General features: G+C 39.5%; 1 protein-coding gene across 1 annotated transcript in view; it reads right to left on the bottom strand.

Moving 5' to 3' along the window:
- The window catches only part of FZD6 (frizzled class receptor 6), a 37,145-nt gene extending 32,581 nt beyond the window's left edge, over positions 1-4,564 (bottom strand). Inside the window, exons 1-2 of the mRNA XM_059995022.1 lie at positions 4,475-4,564; positions 3,177-3,509 (exon numbers count right to left, since the gene is read on the bottom strand). Of these exons, the coding sequence (XP_059851005.1) occupies positions 3,177-3,353 (177 nt within the window). The 5' untranslated portion in view covers positions 3,354-3,509; positions 4,475-4,564. The remainder of the gene's footprint in view (positions 1-3,176; positions 3,510-4,474) is intronic.
- Positions 4,565-20,436: the final 15,872 nt, after the last annotated feature.

The raw sequence follows: 20,436 nt of genomic DNA, 5'->3' as shown, positions 1-20,436 counted from the left end.
CCAATAAAGATGTTAAAAATTAAAAAAAAAAATATTAGTGCCTTTCACGTGGACTCTGCAGAAGATAAAGGTGGAAGGTAAAGATTTGGAGGGAAAATTCTCATTGATGATTTATTAGAATAAGAAACATCTCCTTTTCCTTTATTTAGCCTTCATTGAACATCTACCATGCTCAGAGGCACTGTACACTGTACTAGGCATTAGACATAGAAATGAATAAACATCCCTACTCTCAACAACCTCAAAAGCTAGGGAGAGAGCCATGTAAATAAGTGCAATACAGCACGGTAAGTATAAGAACAGTTGTATATATTATGTACTATCAGAGTGTAGAGTGTGAGCTGATTAAATATGCTTGGGAGAAAGGTGCAAGGAATACTTCGCTAAACACAGAGTTATTGCTTTAACTGAGATGTAAAGAAATTGAGCAGATGAAGAAGGGTAGGTAAGGAACCCAGGAGGCAGTGGATACAATATGTGCAACTGTACGGAAGTGAGAGGGAGTAATATGGATCTGAATTCTACATCTACAAACAGGTCAGCTTGGCCGAAGCAGAGTGTGTAACATGGGAAGCAACGAGATGGGAAGCCGGACAGGAAGGCAGGGTCTCATATAAAGAACCTTAGGTGCTGCACTAGTCAGGTCTTTATTTTTCCAGCTTTAGGGAAATGGTGAAGAATTTTAACCCCAGAGTGGACTGCATGGATTTGCATTTTACTGAAATCACTTTGGCACCACCAGAGGGGACAGGCTGAAGCCAAAGGATTTTATTTTTGATCTAAAAATTTTGACAAGACTTTGTATTCAAGGCATGGATGAGAAACAGAAAGGTAAAGCTGATAAGAGGTTAAAAAAAAATCTCCCAGCTTAATTTTTATCAAAATGAAGTTTAGGAAGAAGCAGCAAAGATTGAAATTAACACAGGACAATCTAATCCTAGGAAGTATTTTCTTTTTTATCTAATACGGTCAAGGATAAAAAAAACACTCCACAAAAACCGTTAAAGATGACATTATGGTCCATGTTGACAGAGAAGATTGCATCAGATTATAGCGCTCAGATCTTGGACAAATCATAACCTTTCTGGGCTTCAGTTTCTTCACCTATATAATGACAGGTTCAAAGCTTCCTAACCTGGGCTATAAATAGATGTACATTTCAATATAATTGGTTTCCTCTGTAATCCTACTCATGTTATTTAAATTTTAAAATTCTGAGAATGGGTCAATGGCACAAAAGAGGATAAGAAGCTCTGCATGATATTTAAGTCACAACTCTCGAATTATAGAATTTTGGACGTTCAATACAGGAACTAAAAGAGAATGCCACTGGCTAAGGAAAAATAAGAACGGGGCAATAGGAAAAGCGTAATACACTGGACCAAAAAGATAATTTATAGGGATTTAAAGTCTGATTTAGGTTGATATTATTTTGCCTTTCCATTTCCCTTTCTTCTTTTGTAAACATAGGTTAATGCTGGTATTAAATGACTGCTTGATTGCTTTCTTTTATATCCTTAAACCAACTGAAATGTGATTTATGGAATAAAACTTAATAGTAAAGGCTAAGAGAAAGTGTAGATTATATAATGAAGAGATTAGTAATGTCAGCAATCAAATAAAGGAGGGAAGAACAAAAATGCCTTCTTGATATCAAGTCCAGACACAAAACTACCTGGGAAAAAAGCTAGGTAAATGAAAAATAACCTTTTTTGGGTCAGAAACAATTGGTTTTAAAAAGACATGTCTAGAACAAAAACTAGTTCTTATCATCTTATAATTACAGTACTTAATAGCAGGGATGCATCTCTCCCTATCTTCATAATGGTACTCTATGATAAGGAATTCTAAATTATCTGAATTTATAAGGTCAATGTCAGCATTCAAAATGCATGTAGCTACTATACAAAAAGGAGACCAGATTTTAAAAAATTTTTAAGAACTCTATAAGATATGAGTTATAAAACACTTATCAGAAAAAATGTGAATGAAGGTTATAATTATTCCTTGAAGTTACTCATACTACATACTTTATTTAATCAGATTAAACAATCAAAATGGTTCTGATTAACCAATGGAAGTCTCACCACATCATCTGTTCAGTGTTCAAAAAGATACCTTGCACTGGTTTGAAAAACCATTGAAAGATCATAGTAATATAATTTGCAATATCTTTTAAAAGTACTTCTACTTAGTATTCAAAAGCCTTCCTATTTTAGACATGAGTCTACAATGAGGTAACTGGACAACTATTCAACTAAACAACAATGGAAGACTTCAGAAGCTGCGAAAGCAAGTCTGGTCAGTTTTTAAAGCTGTGTCTATATTAAAACTGCCGGGGTTTCAACTTTAAGAAACAATCTGAAGGGAAAAAGCCTTTACTATCCTCAGTTTTTCTGGAAAAAAACTACAGAAACATTTGTCTTCTTTCCTTCATGAAAGTTATCCACCTAACAGATCTGTAGGAGAGGACAGGTTTCTACAGGTAACTCTTTCTTCCCACACCTCCCTAGCAATCTGCGTATCTCTAAACCAGAGGCAGGTAACTGAGGCACCTGAGGCAATCTTTAGTGTCACTCTGCTCCTCTCCTGACGTGTGTGTTGTTTTTTGTTTTTTTTTTAAACAGTATCTTACAAAGAATACTTGAAGCACTATGCTTAAAGAAAAAAATCACTTTTTAGCAAAACACTATCTACAGCCCCAAAATCTTCTAGTCATTGATTTGCTTCAGAAAAACAGGGCCAAGTGAACATAACAACTACTTATGAAAATATATGTAATCCAAGCACTTTTAGTCCAGGCAATATAGATTACACGTTCAATCAATTAGGAAAATTCAGAATTCACATTTCTAGAGGAACTACCAAAATTTACTCAGGAGAGCAAAATATTTGACAGGTGCAAGACATTGCAAAATCATTCATAACTATACTTCGTATAAAATGAACCCGATCTTAAGCAAATCCACTAAGCAGGGCCACAGATGTACACGAGCGCAAGTTAGTAGGGAGATTTAATTCTCAGAGGGATTTATTCAAAGTAGGACTTATATACAACTTGAAGAAATCCCCTACTGTGTCTGTGTTTTTTTTTTTTTAAAAAAAGGTCCTATTTATAGTTTATTCCAGAAAAGAGCATAAACTATTTTTCCATAAAGATACGAAGAACTACTCACCTCCATTTCCACAGCCGCAATACTCTGGTCATAATGACCCATCAGATTAGGGAAAAATGTCATGTTGTAGGCCATTTTCATACATCTGGGAACAGTAATTGGTTCACAGGTGAAAAGACTGTGCCCTCGTACGAGGGGTAGAAAAATACATGTCCACAAAAATGTAAACGTTTCCATTCTCTTCAAATTCCTAATTTTACCACATGGCTTGGATTAATCGCTCTTTTCATTCTCAGATTTCCATCCAAAGATAAAATGCTCAAATTCCTCGTTTAATTATTTTACCATTTTGAAGGAAGCCCTTTTTCCTGAAAATGAGTTCTGGGTCAATTACTGTAAAAACAACCAAAAGGGTGTATCAGCAACGTTTGTCATAGACTCAAATGCGTACGTCAAAGTGCAGAGTTAAGATTTTCACCCTAGGTAACTAACACCGGAAAAACGACGGAAAATTTCGTCCCATCGAGATCCTCTTCCACCTGCCTTGGCACAGAATCTATCGCCTGCTGAGGAAGTCTCATCTCTAGGGAACGGATGATAGGAGGCTTGCGCTGTACGGAACACAGGGTAAAAGGGGGGCACTGGATGAGTGAGATGGAGAAAATGGTGGGGATAGGAATAAGTTAAGAAGGGCTGATAGAATTGTAAAACCTAAAAGCCCCTGTTCGCTATCTTATTACGCACAAGAAAACCGAGTCCCGGGGAAATTCCTTAAGATCTCATGAGTTCTTCAATTCTTTAAAGACTCTAAAGGGCGAGTTTTTGTGGCACTCTTCTGGAGACATACTTTTACGTTTTTAAAAATGCCAAGTAAAGGGAGACTTCCAGGATTCCTACTGCGGAGGAGCGAAACTAGTATTCAAGGGCTGGGGGGAGTAGCGATCTCACGGAAAAGGGAAATGAGCAAAGCTGTCCCGCGGCGGCGACGGAGTTTCGGTGGGAGGGAGGCTGTGGGCCCGGAGCCACGAAAAATCGCACGCCCTCATCCCATCCCCCAACACACACCGATGCCCCGACTTCCAGCGCCAGGCAGGGCAACTCTCCCCACCCCCGGGCACCTGCCCCGGGCCCAGCGCCGGGCACCTGCCCCTGGCCCCGCGGGGACCGGCATCGCCTTTCCCCAACTTCCGGGAAAACTTTGGCCGGTGCGGACCGTCCCACCGCCGCCGCCTTCCCCACACCTGCGGCAACAAGCGCGCGCCCCCCGCCCGCCCCGCACCCCTCGAGGCCCGCCCCCGCTCACCCCGGCACCCGCCCGGCCGCGGCCGCCCGCCCAGTCGGGGCTCAAGAACCCTCACCTCGGGCGGCGGTCGAAGGCACCTTCCTCCCCGTTCCCGTCCAGCCCACCGTACCCCCGCGACCAGAGACGACTCCCGGGAGTGTCCGGGACTCTAGCCACCTCAGGAGCGGCACCGGGAGCGAGAGCTGAGGAATCCCGCGAGACTGCGCCGCCAGGTCTGGCGGGCAGGTCACGGCTCGCGGCGGCAGCGGCGGGTCTGGCTCTCCGCCCGGGCCCCGCCCGCGCTGCGCCGGCCGGGCCTGGTTCTGGGCCGGCCCCACCGGGCCGGGTTGAGCGGTGACGCGGTGTCGGGGTTCAGCTGTTGGGCCGGGGAGCCCCCTTCACTTTGCCGTCTTATGTGCCGTCCAGAGGGGTTCAGCCTAGAATCCCAAATAAAGCTTCTTTTAGAAGAACCCGATTTATTCCGAATTTCAGGAGCCAAGAATTCTTAAACGGGGCCAATTTGCTCTGGAAAGTCAGTTGCCCAAGTGACCTTAGTTGGAGAGTGGGTAACTTGCTGGGTATCTGTCTTAAAAAAACAAAACAAAAAACCCTTTTATTAATTCAGGGAGTCTGGTCACCAACTGAAGGCACAGGTGGCAATGGGATTTCAGCCCTGGCAGGTCCTATGTTTTACTGACGCAGAACCGGAATAGAAAGTTCAACTGCTTTAGGAGTCAACCCAGTTTTTAGTACCAGCTGTGCCACGCGTCATCTCACAGTGCTTACCTATTCATCCCTTCCCTCTAACGTTTGAAAATCACCAGATCTTCATACTGTCACCAAGTTTGGTCTTTTCCAGAATGTCATACATTCTATTTTCCAGTGGAATCTTACGGTATGTAGCCTTTTCAGACTGGCCACTGTCACTCAGTACTATTCCTTCATGTCTTCTCATGGCTTGATAGCTCATTTCTTTTTAGTGATAAATAATATTGCACGGTCTGGATGGACCACAGGTTATTTATCCATCATTCACCTACTGAAGGACATCTTGGTTGATTCCAAGTTTTGGCTCTTATGAATAAAGCTGTTATAAAAAACATCTGTGTGCAGGTTTTTGTGTGGAAGTAAGTTTTCAGTTCCTTTGGGTAAGTAGCAAGGAACCAGATTGCTGGATCATGTGGTAAAAGTATATTCAGTTTTATAAAAGAAAAAAAAAGTGCTAAACTGTCTTCCAAAGTGACTATACCATTTTGCATTCACACCAGCAATGCTTGAGAGTTCCTGGTGTTTAACCCCTTGCCAAGGTTTGATGTTGTTACTGTTCTGGATTTTGGCTATTCTTATAGGTGTTTAGTGATATCTCTATTTTAATTTGCATTTCCCTGATGAAATAAGATATGGGCATTTTTTCATGTGCTTATTTGTCATTTGTATATCTTCTTTGATGAGGTGTCTGTTAAGATCTTTGGCCTCACACCATTGTAAAGCAATTATACTGCAATAAAGATGTTTAAAAAAAAAAAAAAAGATCTTTGGCCTGTCTTTTAATTGGGTTGTTGGTTTTCTTATGTTGAGTTTTAAGAGTCCTGTGTATATTTTGGATAATAATCCTTTATCAGGTATATCTTTTGCAAATATTTTCTGCCAGTCTGTGGTTTAATGCCTAATTCTCTAGACCTCATCTTTCACAGAGCAGAAGTAATTAATTTTAATGAAGTCCAGTTTGTTAATTTTTTCTTTCATGGATCGTGCCTTTGGTGTTGTACCTAAAAAGTCATCACAAATCCAAGGACTTCTAGATTTTCTCCTATGTTATCTTCTAGGAGTTTTATAGTTTTGTGTTTAAATTTAGGTCTGTGATTCATTTTGAGTTAATCTTTGTGAAAGGTGTAAGATTTGTGACCAGATTTATTTCTTTTTTTGCATATGCAGTTATTACAGCACTGTTTGTTGAGAAGATGATCTTTGCTCCATTGTATTGCCTCTGCTACTTTGTCAAAGATAAGTTGACTGTATTTATATGGGTCTATTTCTGGGCTCTCTATGCTGTTCCATTGATCCATTTGTCTGTTCTTTCACCAATACCACACTGCCTTGATTACTGTAGTTTTGTAGCGAGTCTTGAAGTCAGTAGTGTCAGTCTCCAACTTTGTTCTTCCTCAATTCCTCAGTATTGAGTTGGCTATTCTGGGTCTTTTTCTTCTCCGTATAAATTTTAGAGTCATTTTATCAATATCCACAAAATAACTTGCTGGGATTTCATTAAATCTATAGATCAATAGATTTGGGAAGCACTAGTTGGGAAGCACTAGCATCTTGGCAATATTGATTCTTTTTATCCCTGGGCATCAACTATCTCTATTTATTTATTTCTTCATTGATTTCTTCCATCAGAGTTTTGTGGTTTTCCTCATATTGATCTTATATATATTTTGTTAGTTTAATGCTCACGTATTTCATTTTTCAGGATGTTAATGTAAACGGTATTGGGGTTGTTTATTTGTTTGTTTTTAATTGGTATTGTATTTTTTATTTCAAATTCACTTGTTCATTGCTGGTATATAGGAAAGCGATGAGATTTATGTTAACCTTGTATCCTGCAAGCGTACTAGAATCACTTATTAGTTACAGGAGTTTTTTAGTAGATCTTTCCAGATTTTCTACATAGACAATCGTGTCATCTATAAACAAAAACAATTTTATTTCTTCCCTCCCAATCTGTATACTTTTTCTTTCTTTCTTTCTTTCTTTTTTTGGTCTTATTGCATTAGCTAGGACTTCCAGTACAATGTAGAAAAGGAATACTGTAGTGAGAAGGAACATTCTTGCCTATTCCTAATCTCAGCAGGAAAGCTTCTAGCTTTTTAGGATGATGTTAGCTGTAGGTTTTTTGTAGATGTTCTTTAGCAGGTTGAGGAACTTCCCCTCTATTCCTAGTTTGCTGAGAGTTTTTATCTTGAATGCGTGTTGGATTTCATCAAGTGTTTTTTTCTGCATATCTTGATATGATTATGTGATTTTTCTTCCTTAGCTTGTGATGTGATGGATTACATGAATTTTCAAATGTTGAATCAGCCTTGTATACCTATGATAAATCTGAAGTCTGCTCTTCTGAAATTAATATAGCTACTCCAGCTTTCTTTTGATTAGTGTTAGTGTGGCATATCTTTCTCCATTCCTTTACTTTTAATCTATATGTGTCTTTATTTTTAAAATGGGTTTCTTGTGGACATCGTTGGGACTTGTGTTTTCATCCACTCTGATGACCTCTGCCTTTTAATTAGTGGATTTTTACCATTGATGTTTAAAGTGATTATTGATATAGTTGGATTATGATACTATTTTCTATTCATTGCCCTTGGTCTTGTTGCTATTTTTTCCTTCCACTCTTTTTCTGCTTTTTGTGGTTTTAATTGAGCATTTTGTATAATTCCATTTTCTCTCCTTTCTTAGCATATCAATTATACTTTTTTTACTTTTTTAAAAAAATTAGTTGCCCTATTGTTTGCAATATATGTTTACAACTCATCCAAGTCCACTTTCAAATAACACTATACTGCTTCAGAAGTTGTGCAAGTGCCTTATAATTACAAAGCATTCTTAATTCCTCCCTCCCACCCTTTATATCATTGCTGTCATTTATTTCACTTATACATAAGCTATAATCATTGAATATGTAGTTGCTATTACTGTTTTGAAAGAACTGTTATCTCTTAAATCAATTAAGAATAAGAAAAATAAAAGTTTTGGTTTGCCTTTACTTATTCTTTCTCTAATGCTTTTCCTTCCTTTATTAGATCATGTTTCTGACCTATATAATTTTCGTTTTCTCTGAAGAGCTTATTTTAACATTTCTTGCAAGGCAACAAATTCCCTCAATGTTCGACTGAGAAAGTCTTTATTTTTCCTTAACTTTTGAAGGATGATTTTGCAGGATACAGAATTCTAGGTTGGTGCGGTTTTTTCTCTTAACACTAAATATTTCAGTCCAGTCTATTCTCGCTTGCATGATTTCTGAGGAGTAGTTGGATATAATTCTTGTTTTTCCTCCTCCATAAGTAAGATTTTCCCCCCCACTCTGGCTTCAAGATTTTTTCTTTACTTTTAATTTTCTGCAGTATGCATTTGATATGCCTAGGTGTAATGTTTGTTTTCTGCATTTATCCCGCTAGGTGTTCTCTGAGCTTCCTATATCTGTGGTTCGGTGCCTGACATTAATTTGGGGTAGATTCTCAGTCATTATTTCTTCAAATATTTCTTCTGTTTCTTTCTCTCTTTCTTCTCCTCTGGTATTCCCATTACACATATGTTACACTTTTGTAGTTGCCCCAGAGTTCCTGGACATTCTATTCGATTTTTTTTTCAATCTTTTGCCTCTTTTTGCTTTTCAGTTTCGGAAGTTTGTATTGACATATCCTCAAGCTCAGAGGTTCTTTCCTCAACTGTGTCCAGTCTACTAAAGAGCCCATTAAAAGCAGTCTTCATTTCCACTACACTGTTTTTGATCTCTAGCATTTCTTTGTGATTCTTTCTTAGAATTTCCATTTATCTGCTTACATTATCCATTTGCTCTTGCATGTTGTCTACTTTTTCTCTTACAGCTCTTAGCATATTAATCATAGTTATTTTAAATTTCTGATCTGATAATTTCAACATTACTGCCATATCTGAGTCTGGTTCTGATGCTTGCTCTGTTTCTCCAAATTGGGTTTTTTGCTTTATAGTATGCCATGTAACTTTTTGTTGAAAGTCAGACATGATGTACTGGGTAAAAGGAACTTGGGTAAACAAGGCTTCAGTGCTGTAGTGTTAAGGTGGGGGTGGTGTGGGAAGCATTCTATAGACCTATGATTAGGTCTCAGTCTTTTAGTGAGCCTGTGGCCTTGGGCTATGAACTTCACAAGTGCTTCTCAGTTTATACCCCCATTAGGTGGGATAGTATGGCTAGAGTGGGCTGGGATTGGGTATTTCTCTTCCCCCTGGTCCGTTAGGCTCTGATAAAACCCCTATAGATCAGCCTCTGGTAAGACAGTTTCTCTGAAGAGCAGGTCTGGTTAAGAACAGAATGCTCTGACATATTTCAAATTTTTTCCTTTTTTTTCCTCCCTGCCAGAAATGTAAGGGGCTTTTTCTCCAATATTCACTGTGAGAATCTGGTAGAGCTTCAGAAAATAAAACTCACAAAAGTGTGGGTATCCCCCAAAGACTGGGTCCCTATGGAGTTTTTAACTCTAGCAATCTTCTGCACTGAGTCTCCAGGAGTTCATCTATTACAGTTCAGGTTTTTATACCGCCTACTGGTCCCCCTGGAGGTTTCTGCCCAGTAAGTTGTTATTCTCTGTTCTGCCTGTTTGTCTCTCCAATTTTGGGAGCAGCAGTTTGCTTTGTGATCTCAATTCTCTAACAGATCTAAGAAGAGTTGTTGATTTTCAGTTTGTTCAGCTTTTTACTTGTTAGGATGGAGTGATGGCCTCTATACTCTTTACATGCCAGACGAGAAACCCCAATCCTTCATTTTCTAAAATAAGTATTGTTTTAAGAATTTGATTGACAATTCCAACTGCTACTGCCTTAGCAGAACAAAGTTTCTCCAAGAAATTAAATTTTAAAATTCCAAAGCTACAATATTATGTAATTTGGCATTATTATTAATAGAACACTGGTTATATCAATATGAAAATCATGATTAAAACAGCATCATTAATTGATTTTGCTGAAATGAAGGGGAAAAAATAAATTTCATAGAGTAAGTTGTGTGAATTTTTATTTTATTACTTATCCAAACATCTACAGCCTATCACCAGACTATGCAGACACACACGATATTAATTAAATTTTTTCATCGCTGATAGCTTGTCCATACTCATTAAACTACAGCTTTATACATTACAAAATTTTTATCTTAGGATAAATGTAGGAAGACTGAACATATTTTATTTAACAGTTTGTTAGCTTGATTCATGACTTTTAACTATGTAAACATAGAGGCGCAGCTACTATGGAAAACAGTATGGAGGTTCCAAAAAAACTAAAAACAGAGTTGCTGTATGATCCAGCAATCCCACTCCTGGGCGTATATCTAGACAAAATTATAATTTGAAAAGATACATTCACCTCAATGTTTATAGCAGCACTATTTACAATAGGCAAGACATGGAAACAACCTAAATGTCTATTGACAGATGAATGGATAAAGAAGATGAAGTATATATACACAATAGAATACTACTACTCAGCCATAAAAAAGAATGAAATAATGCCATTTGCAGCAACATGGATGGACCTAGGGATTATCATACTAAGTGAAGTAAGTCAGAAAGAGGACAAATACCATATGATATCCCATACATGTGGAATCTGAAATATGACACAAGTGAACTTATTTACAAAACAGAAACAGACTCACAGACATAGAGAACAAATTTATGGCTACCAAAGGGGAAAGGGGGTGGGGGAGGGATAAATTAGGAGTCTGGGATTGGCAGATACAAACTACTATATATAAAATAGATAAAAACAAAGTCCTACTGTATAGCATTGGAAACTATATTCAGTATCCTGAATGGAAAAACCATAATGGAAAAGAGTATGAAAAAGAATATATATACACATATAACTGAATCACTTTGTTGTACACCAGAAATTAACACAACATTGTAAATCAACTATACTTCCATAAAAGAAATAAATAAATAGAGCATGGTGCCCTCCTTTGTACTCTTGCCTGGGGCCTACAAACATGTGGGTAGGCCTGCTTGTGACCACTCACCTGATGCCCAGGCGTTTGGGGGCTGGGGAGTAAACAGCAGTAGGGGGACCTCCACTGGAGGAGTCTGAACTGAGCAGAGGCATAGAAAAGAACAGAGGGAAAGAGAGGAACTTGGGCTGCATGGGCTACTTCCCTCCTGAAGTTTCCTCCCAAACTCTTCTTGGTCTAACCCTTGAAAGCTCTCCCCATGGCTCCAGTCCCTCCAGATGACACGTGTGAATTTGATGGCTTATTGACTTAATTTAGGGGAGTCTACGGGCACAACATCGAGGATAACCTTTATTTAAAAGCTTTTACTTGATGTTGCCTGTTGAGCCCTGCTTTAAAAGCTAATTACTGCCCTGCAACTAGGTTCACGGGTACCATATGACCTAGAGGGGTGGGATAGGGAGGGTGGGAGGGAGGCTCAAGAGGGAGGGGATATGCGGACATATGTATGCATATGGCTGATTCACTTTGGTGTACAATGGAAACTAACACAGTATTGTGAAGCAATTATACTCCAATGAAGATCTATTCAAAAAAAGAAAAAGCTAATTACTGCAGTGTTTGTGGCATAACAATTAACCTTTTGCTGTGGTTGTATCCATTATGGTTGGCCAGAAATAATACACCTTCTAATTACTACCTCCAGTATTACTGGAAAATAAAAATTTTGGTAGTAACATGACACTGCAGGAAAGAGCCACATATTTTCATGACAGTTTGATGTATAAGATTGCCTTGTTGGAGCTCTGGTATTGTCATTTGCAGGTAAAGAGTTTCATAATGCGAACGAAAAACAGCTTCAGCTCTCCTAATGCTTGGAGTTGCATTTTGTGCCTGTGATTTTTACCCTACTTGGTTTTGTTTCTAGTGGCTTCATTACCTTCCATCTGGTCATCTTTAATATTTTGTCCCTTTTTCTAGCCAATCAGCTATATTAAGTCAAATACTAGAAATTGTATTTCCCTAAATCTTTCTGCACCTAGAAAAGGGCTTCTGCCTCAAATGTAATGATACAGATAATAACTAATGTCCTTTGATATGCAAAGCCAACTTTATACCTAATTGTGCATCATGGGCTGCTCAGGACTATATGTCATTTTCTAAAATGGACTTAAAACAAATGGGGTAAGTATGTGTTGTAGGGTGATAAGTGGAGGAAAATATGGAATTAAATTTTAGAGAAACTGGAATTAAAGAAATATCACTGTTTCTGCTGTTCAGTAGAAAAGACTTTATAGAGGAGGTGGGCTTTCGGAAGCAATGGAATGTAAAATTTTTGAGAGATTTGGTGTTCCAGACATGGTATGTGGATTGGGAAACAGGATAGTTTAAAACAATAGGCCTTGTGTGTTTTCACTGGAAGGCAGAGGCAGATTTACCATGAAGCTAATGCCGCTCAAGCCTCAGAGTTCCATTTAATTTTACATTTGAAATCTGACCTTCCCTTAAAAAGAGTCCCTAGGGCTTCCCTGGTGGCGCAGTGGTTGAGAGTCCGCCTGCCGATACAGGGGACACGGGTTCGTGCCCCGGTCTGGGAAGATCCCACATGCCGCGGAGCGGCTGGGCCTGTGAGCCATGGCCGCTGAGCCTGCGCGTCCGGAGGCTGTGCTCCGCAACGGGAGAGGCCACAACAGTGAGAGGCCCGCGTACAGCAAAAAAAAAGAGTCCCTAAAATTTGTAAGAAACTTACAATCAGAATTCATTCCTCTTGAAAGGAAGAAAACAAGATAGTGGAGGCCGGAGAAATGGAGTAATTCAGGTGGACTTTGAGGCAGTTCATAACAATTAAAAGAGTCTAACTGATTTCCTCTAGGTAAGGGGAAATAACGGGAGGTGAGGTTACTGACCTATGTTCTTATTAATAATAAACCTTGTAGAACTAGTTAACTTTTGTTTGTATAACTTTGGCAAAGCTTAAAACTTTAATTAATTAATTTATTTGAGGGGAAATGGAGTGCTGAGCAGGACATGTACATGCCCGTTCTTGTTGCAGAAATCTTCAAGCCAGGGAAAGCTGCGCCAGTCTTTGGCCCTCCACCCCTTCCTCCAATCTAGAGGCCCTTGCTGCCAAAGGGAGAGTTCATGGGAAAAGGAAGTCCTTCTCCCACATTGCTTGGCCTGGCCCTTCACCTTCTCCATTCATGATGAGGCATTTCTTCCCATTGGGGTGGAGGTGGAGGGTGAGGATGGGGGATGGGGAAGTGGTCTTTATCACCCTCTTCCATTGGGTGGGTTTTCTTTCCCACACTGCCTTATCGGAAAGTAGAATCCACACTCAAGGTGGATTCAGCTTCCAAATAAACCTACTAATGAACAACTAAAACCACAATAAAAACTTGGGTCAATTTCAATCTCTTTTTATGGATAATTTCATATAATCACTTTCATTTTTAATTTGAACATGAACTTTTTACTTAAATAACTATACTTTTGCTCAAATTGAATGGATTATAATCTTAAGGATAATATTTTATTTAAAAAAGAGAGGTGATTTAAACAGGAATTTTATGAATAAAATATTTCTATTTTAGTAAAAACTCTGGATAAAATAAATACTGTATTTGAATTTGATGAATAAATCCACTGTAGCAAAAATGACAGTAAGAGAATTACATGGGTAGTTCAACAACCAGAGACACCAGAGACTGTAAAATCGTTTCTCTGGGCTTACTGTAATTATAAAACAAATATGAAAGTTACAGAAAGTTTTCCTAAATAAATTTAATTATTTAAAAACAAAAACACACTGACAGGTCTAGGCTTGAGTTGGGTGAGACCAGGACATGGTGGGAGGGATAGAGATGCAGAGGAGAGATAAAAAGATATACTTCTAAGGAGGTATAAGAAACTGTTGATGTTGGGTCCCTCGTGGCTGGTTAGAATATTAGAGTCTAAGGCAGAGGTTGATGTGCAAAGGGTACTTTTATAGAGCATATATTACTTTTATAAAAACATTTTGTAGGAAAATCTTACAATGTAGTATATATACAACAGAAAAGAAAAACACAGTACTAAAACCAACAATGAGATACCACTATACATCTATTAGAATGGCCAAAATCCAGAACACTGACAACACCAAATGCTGACAAGGATGTGGAACAACAGGAATTCTCATTCAATTGCCAGTGGGAATGAAAAATTGTACAGCTACTTTGGAAGACTGTGTGGCAGTTTCTTACAAAACTACACATACTCTTACTGAGATAGGATGGGACCTGGGACCTGGGACCCTTTGCTGCAGTGCTTGCACCTGGACAAAGATCTCCTCGAGCAACAGAATACAAAGAAACTACAAGGGACTAAAAATAACTGCGTGCATGTGCAGTTGGGGTAAATCATGAACAACAAGATACAAAAAGGCCAAATCCAACTGCCACTTCTGAGGTGCCAGGAGCAAAAGCAGGACACTGTGCACGATCCCTGCACACACGGCATCACGAGGAGGTGGGCGGACCACCTAAGCCGCCCCTCCAGCCTGACCCACCAATCCACTCCCACCCTCCCCCCATTTAAGGAACCAGCCCACCCCCTGCCACCCCTTGGGGAGCAAGCAAGGGCACCTCATACTTGTTTTCGCTCCCTCATGCTGCAGCATGAGTCCCAGTAAAGTCTTGCCTGAATTCCTTGTCTGACCTCTTATCAATTTCTATTGATTAAAGCATCCAGGGACCCTGGTCGGTAACTTTCCATACAACCATATGATCTAGCAATCAAACCCCCTTGTATTTACCGAAATAAGTTGAAAAATTATGCCCATGCAAAAACCTGCTCTCTGATGTTTGCAGCAATTTTATTTGTGATAGCCAAAGCTTGGAATCAACCAAAATGTCCTTCAGTAGTGTTAGGGACTGAATGTCTGTGTCCCCTCCCCACTCCCAAATTCATATGTTGAAGCCCTAACCTCTAATGTGATGTTATTAGGAGGTGGGGTCTTTGGGAGGTAAGTAGATTTAGATGAGGACATGAGGGTGGAGCCCCCGTGATGGGATTAGTGCCTTGCAAGAGGAAGAAGAGCACCAGAGCTTTCTTTTTCTACCATGTAAGGATACAGCCACAGGCAGCCATCTGTGAGCCAGGAAGCGCACCAAATCCACTGATGCCTTGATCTTGCACTTCCCAGGCTCCAGAACTGTGAGAAGTAAACGTTTGTTGTTTAAGCCTCCAAGTTTATGGTGTTTTGCCATAGCAGCCCAAGCTGACTGAGACAGTGGGTGGATGGATAAATAAACTGTGGTACATCCAGACAATGGAATAGTATTCAGTACTAAAAAGAAATGAGCTATCAAGCCATGAGAAGACATGGAGGAATCTTAAATACATATTACTGAGAGAAGACAATCTGAAAAAGCTACAGAACTATAGTATGATTCCAACTCTATGACATTCTGAAAAAGGCAAAACTATGGAAACAGTAAAAGATGGGTGGTTGCCAGGGGTTAGTGGGGAAGGAGGGATGAATAGGAAGAGCACAGAGGATTTTTAGGGCAGTGAAACTATTCTACATGATACTATACTGGTGGATACATAGCATTAGACATCTGTTAAAACTCACTGAAGGTACAACACCAAGAGTGATCCCTAGTGTAAAGTATGATCCCTGAGTGATGATGATGTCGATGTAGGTTCATCATTTGCAACAAATCGCACCACTCTGGCGGGGATGTTGATAGTGGGGCGGCTGTGTGTGTGAGGGCAGGGAGTGTATGGGAACTCTCTGTACTTACCCCTCTACTTTGCTGTGAGCCTAAAGCCAGTCTGAAATATAAAGTCTATTAAAAAGAAGAAAAGAAAAAGAGAAAGGAAGAGGAAAAGAAAAAGAAAGGGTTCCAGGAAAACTTCCCAGAAGATTGGAATCTTGCTTTTGAGAGCTTGATGGTTAGTCTAAAGGGGTAGGTGAAGTTAGGAGTCCCTATCGGGGCCTTAAAAAGCCACAGGCAAGAAGGAGTTGAGATTACAGAATAATATAATTAGTTAGACAAATGGGTAAAATAAAAGGAAGGTCTGCATGCAGACACACAGGCATTCGCACTACTCTGCTAGGGTCAAATCCCTAGCACTGGGATGGGAGTGGAAAGAGATAGAGGATACCCACTCTCCCACGAGAGGTCTCTAAACACACACAGAATGGGAGGGAAATGAGTGCTACCTCCTGCTCTAATGGAAAAATTAGATAAGGCAGAGGAAATTTCTAGAAAAGTGTGTATGTTTTGGTCATTTTTCATCCAGTTTGGCAATTGGAGTTCTCCCAAAGAGCTATACACTAGCAGACTGCAAAAAATGTTAGAATGGATATATTCCTTGGCTTTTTTCCTGTTGGACTGGTTTACATATGGTTGAAGTGTTGGCAGTCCATTTTATTCAACAAGAAAAACAGTGATTTGAGACATTTTGTAAATATATGAGCTGCAGGGAAACTGTATCATGGAGGAAAAAAACCCGATACATCTTGGACATTAAGCATGATTATTAGATCTGCTTTTGTCATTTTATTTAGCATTTGATTCCCTGGTTAAGCCTTTTTGCATAAGCCCATCTCATATATTTTTCTAAACCTAATTTATGCACATTTTCATTCCTGGGTAGGATGGAAACTCTTATACTGGAAAATTGATACTCTTTTGGAAAAGGAGGTTTTTGTGTTTTTTTTTTCTAATTGCTCCCATGCTTTGGGTAATGAGTCTTTTAAAACATTTCTCCTGATCATGGTTCTAAACTTTAAGTATAACAATGGAATTCCTTAGGAACGGGAAGTAAGAAAAACAACTTTGAGATGGGAGAGGCCTGGAAAATGAATGAGGTATTCTGTGACATCCCAGGCTCTGTAAAGAGAGCCTGGTGAAAGGCATTGGGGGAGTATTTACAACTACCAGGTTTTGTGAAGATATATATAGTTCCTGCAGGCAATCTTCTCCTTTATGTCAGATAGCAAGAGGCAGAGTAGTGTGGCTAACAGCTAGGGCTGTAGCTTTGGACTTCCTGAGTTCGAAACATAGGCTAGACGTTTACTAACTCTGTACCTTAGATAAGTGCCTTCAGTTCTCTGGCGTGGTTTCTATATCTGTCAAATCAGTTCAATAATAATACATTTCTCACTAGGTCTTTTGAGGCTTAAGAATTAATTTACATAAAGCATTAAAACTATGGCCTGGAGAGTAGTAAGATGCCCAATTAATGTTGACCACTAAGTCCATTGAAGAAAGTCCCTGGAGGCCTTCTGGAATACAGGTAGATGATGGTGGCATGACCTATTCTGACTGGGACATCGGGCATTCCCTATCTCTTCCTTTCATCTCAGGAGGTGCTTTTGAGAAACACACAACAACCACTACTGCCCATGAATTTAAAGGTTAAGCCCTCTCATGTATCTGTGATCAGCTACAGGTCAGCTAGGCGACTCTGCTTCCAGAGGTAGGATGGCTATTGGCTGTGATACTTCTCCATATGGCCCGGCATTCTCCAGCAGACTACTCTAGCTAGGGTTTGTTCATATGGGTCTCAGAAATTTCTAGAAGGAGAGTGAAACTCTGCAAGGCCTTTTGAGATCTAGACTCAGAACTGGCATAGTATTGCTTCTGTTGTGTTCTGTTTGGTAAAGCAGTCCACAAGGCCAGCCCAGATTCAAGGGGTGGGGAAATGCCATCTCTCAATGGGCAGAGCTCCAATGTCATCTTGCAAAGGGGAGTGGAAAAAGGGAAGAAAATAATTGCAGCCATTTTTTGCAAACAATCTTCTACAGTGCCCAATTTAATAATTTCTTCTACAGATTTTCCGGCAGGTGGTCATGTAGCTGGAACACCCTCAAAAATGGGCAGGTCACTGTTTTACCAGGCAGCTCTCATTGTTAAAATGCTTTTCTTTATTATGCCTCTGTAGAGACACTGACTCTCACAGAATCTTTGAATCACAGAATTAAAGGTCATCTAGGCAATGAACTTTTTGAAGCCAGATTCCTGTACAGGAAGCCACATGAAGTCTGCAATTTCCACTGATTTGTCCCAGTTCTAACTTTTGGAGCAAAACGGTACATTATGTATGCATTACTTATTTGTTTTCAAAAGATTCTAATTAAGGCCTACTTGGGCATTACATAACAGGTACATACTCTAGTTCCCATTCGTGCATTTTTTTTCATTCACTTGTTCATGCATTTAATATTTATGAAACAGATTCCATGGGCCAGGCACTCATCTTAGTACGAATAGCATGGTGTTTCAAAACACTCATATTTAATGCAAAGTTTCATTCTACCACTTGCCAACTAAGTGATTTGGAAAATTTATTTAATTTCTCTAATTCTCAGTTTCCTCATGTGAAAATTGGGTATATAATATCTCTACCTCACAAGGTGGTTGTGATAATTAAATGAAGTAACAAATATAACGTGCCTGGCCTTTAGTAGGCCCTCAGTTAATGGCAACTATCACTATTATTATTATCATCAAGGGATGATTGTAGCCCTGGATATGTTTCCTGGGATCTCACGGTCTCCTGGGGTCTCAAGTTACTCTCCACTTCTTGGCAATGCTTCTTTCTTTAGAATGAGTTATACTGTACACAGATAATATAGTATGGTGTAGCAGTTTGAATAAATGGCCTTTCCAGTCAGACATACCCGGGTATGAATCCTGGCTCAGCCATTTACTATTCTGTGACTTGAATTCTCAAAGCCTCAGTTTATAAATCTGCAGAATGAGAATACTAATAATTTATAGATTTGGTATGAGGAATATACGAGAGAATGTACATAAAACCCTTAGCATGGTGCCTGATGCCTAGTGAGTCCCTCCACTGCCCACTCTCTACTAGATGGACGCTGTGAATTTTACTTGATGCTTTTTCATGATGCGTAGCATGGCATCATGGAAAGAATCATAAGAAAACTCGGGTCAAGCCACTCTAGCTTTACCTTAATGTGTAAGGGAGGAGATGGATTCTGTGGTCCCCAGGATAGCTTGCAGCTCTAATAGCCCAAGATTCCCTTCCTCCAGGTTCTCTTACTCCTTTTATCAGAGGTAGAGTTATGTAGGAGTGTTGGGATGACCATAGAGAGTGCCAGAAAATGGGAATTCAAAGCCCTTCCAAGATTAAATAATCTCATATTGTGAGTCTCAGCTCCCCACGAACATGCCACGCCACACTCTTGTTGATAATCAAGAATCGTGGTCTAGAAAGCCAAAGTTAGAGAGAAATTACCCCCTTTGGTCCAGGCATCATTCCAGGAGTTCCACACAGTGCTAAAGGGCATCACAGCAGCTGTAACTCAGGGGACAGCAACTAGACAGAGTCTCTTCTGGAAAGCAGTAATAGCACTGTCAAACGTTACAGGTAAATGCGGAATAAGCTTTCTTATGTTTTCCTTTCTGTGTCCTCTACAGTGTAGGAAAACAACTGTTTGACTGCCTCTTCATCTCATCTGCATTTTCTCACGTGCATTTCTTCTGATTTTCTTCAAGTGACAGTCTCGTATGCATAACCTATGTGGAAATAACTTAAAATTGAAAGACAACACTAACTGATGACCTGAGGCTAATCTCCCGCTGTTGGCTTAAATGTTGTTCAGAGTTAGAAAGGAAGATTGTAGCAAATTACTGACTTCTATGTTCTAGTGCCTTAGACTGCTTTAAAAAAAAAAAAAAAAATGATCCTAGTCTTAGCAAACGCCGGCCTTAAGGATCACTCTCCCAGATGTGAGGACTAGATTTAACATGAGAGGGACAGGATGGCAGAACTGGGACCCTGTGATTTTTTTTTTTTCTTAATGTAAAGCTCTCCCACTAGTGCTAATAGCATATACACAGGAAAAATTCAGAGCATACACGACTTTGACTGGCTTAAGTGCCATGGACATGTCATCAGGGAATACTAATCACAGCCCACTGGCTGCTTGCAGCCTCACCTTGCTACTGTTGTGTTAGGTTCCATTTAAAGCTCAACATTCCTTTTATGTTTACCCTTTCCTCATGGGGCTCCCTCATAAGTTATCTAAGAAATGTACCATGTTTAACAATGTAGTTGAGCAAATATATATATATATATATATATATATATATTTTTTTTTTTTTACACTCATGAGAGAATTATTTCACTCCTGGGTGTGTCTCGTTAGCACTGTTTCTGACTTGAACCAAGACAAGATGCTCCTCCAACACCCTTGCAAGGATGGCTATGTCCTGTGAAATTCCTGTCATTTTCAACTGGAATATGTGTTCTCTAAGCAGCTGACAACATATAGGCCATATCAATGTTATTTGTGTAAAAAATAAGTATCCAGATGT

The sequence above is a fragment of the Delphinus delphis genome, chromosome 17 (genome assembly GCF_949987515.2).
Source record: "Delphinus delphis chromosome 17, mDelDel1.2, whole genome shotgun sequence".
In the NCBI taxonomy this organism is placed as follows: Eukaryota; Metazoa; Chordata; class Mammalia; order Artiodactyla; family Delphinidae; genus Delphinus; species Delphinus delphis.
The sequence above is the reverse complement of the archived record's forward strand: the minus strand, read 5'-3'. Positions and strand labels throughout refer to the sequence as shown.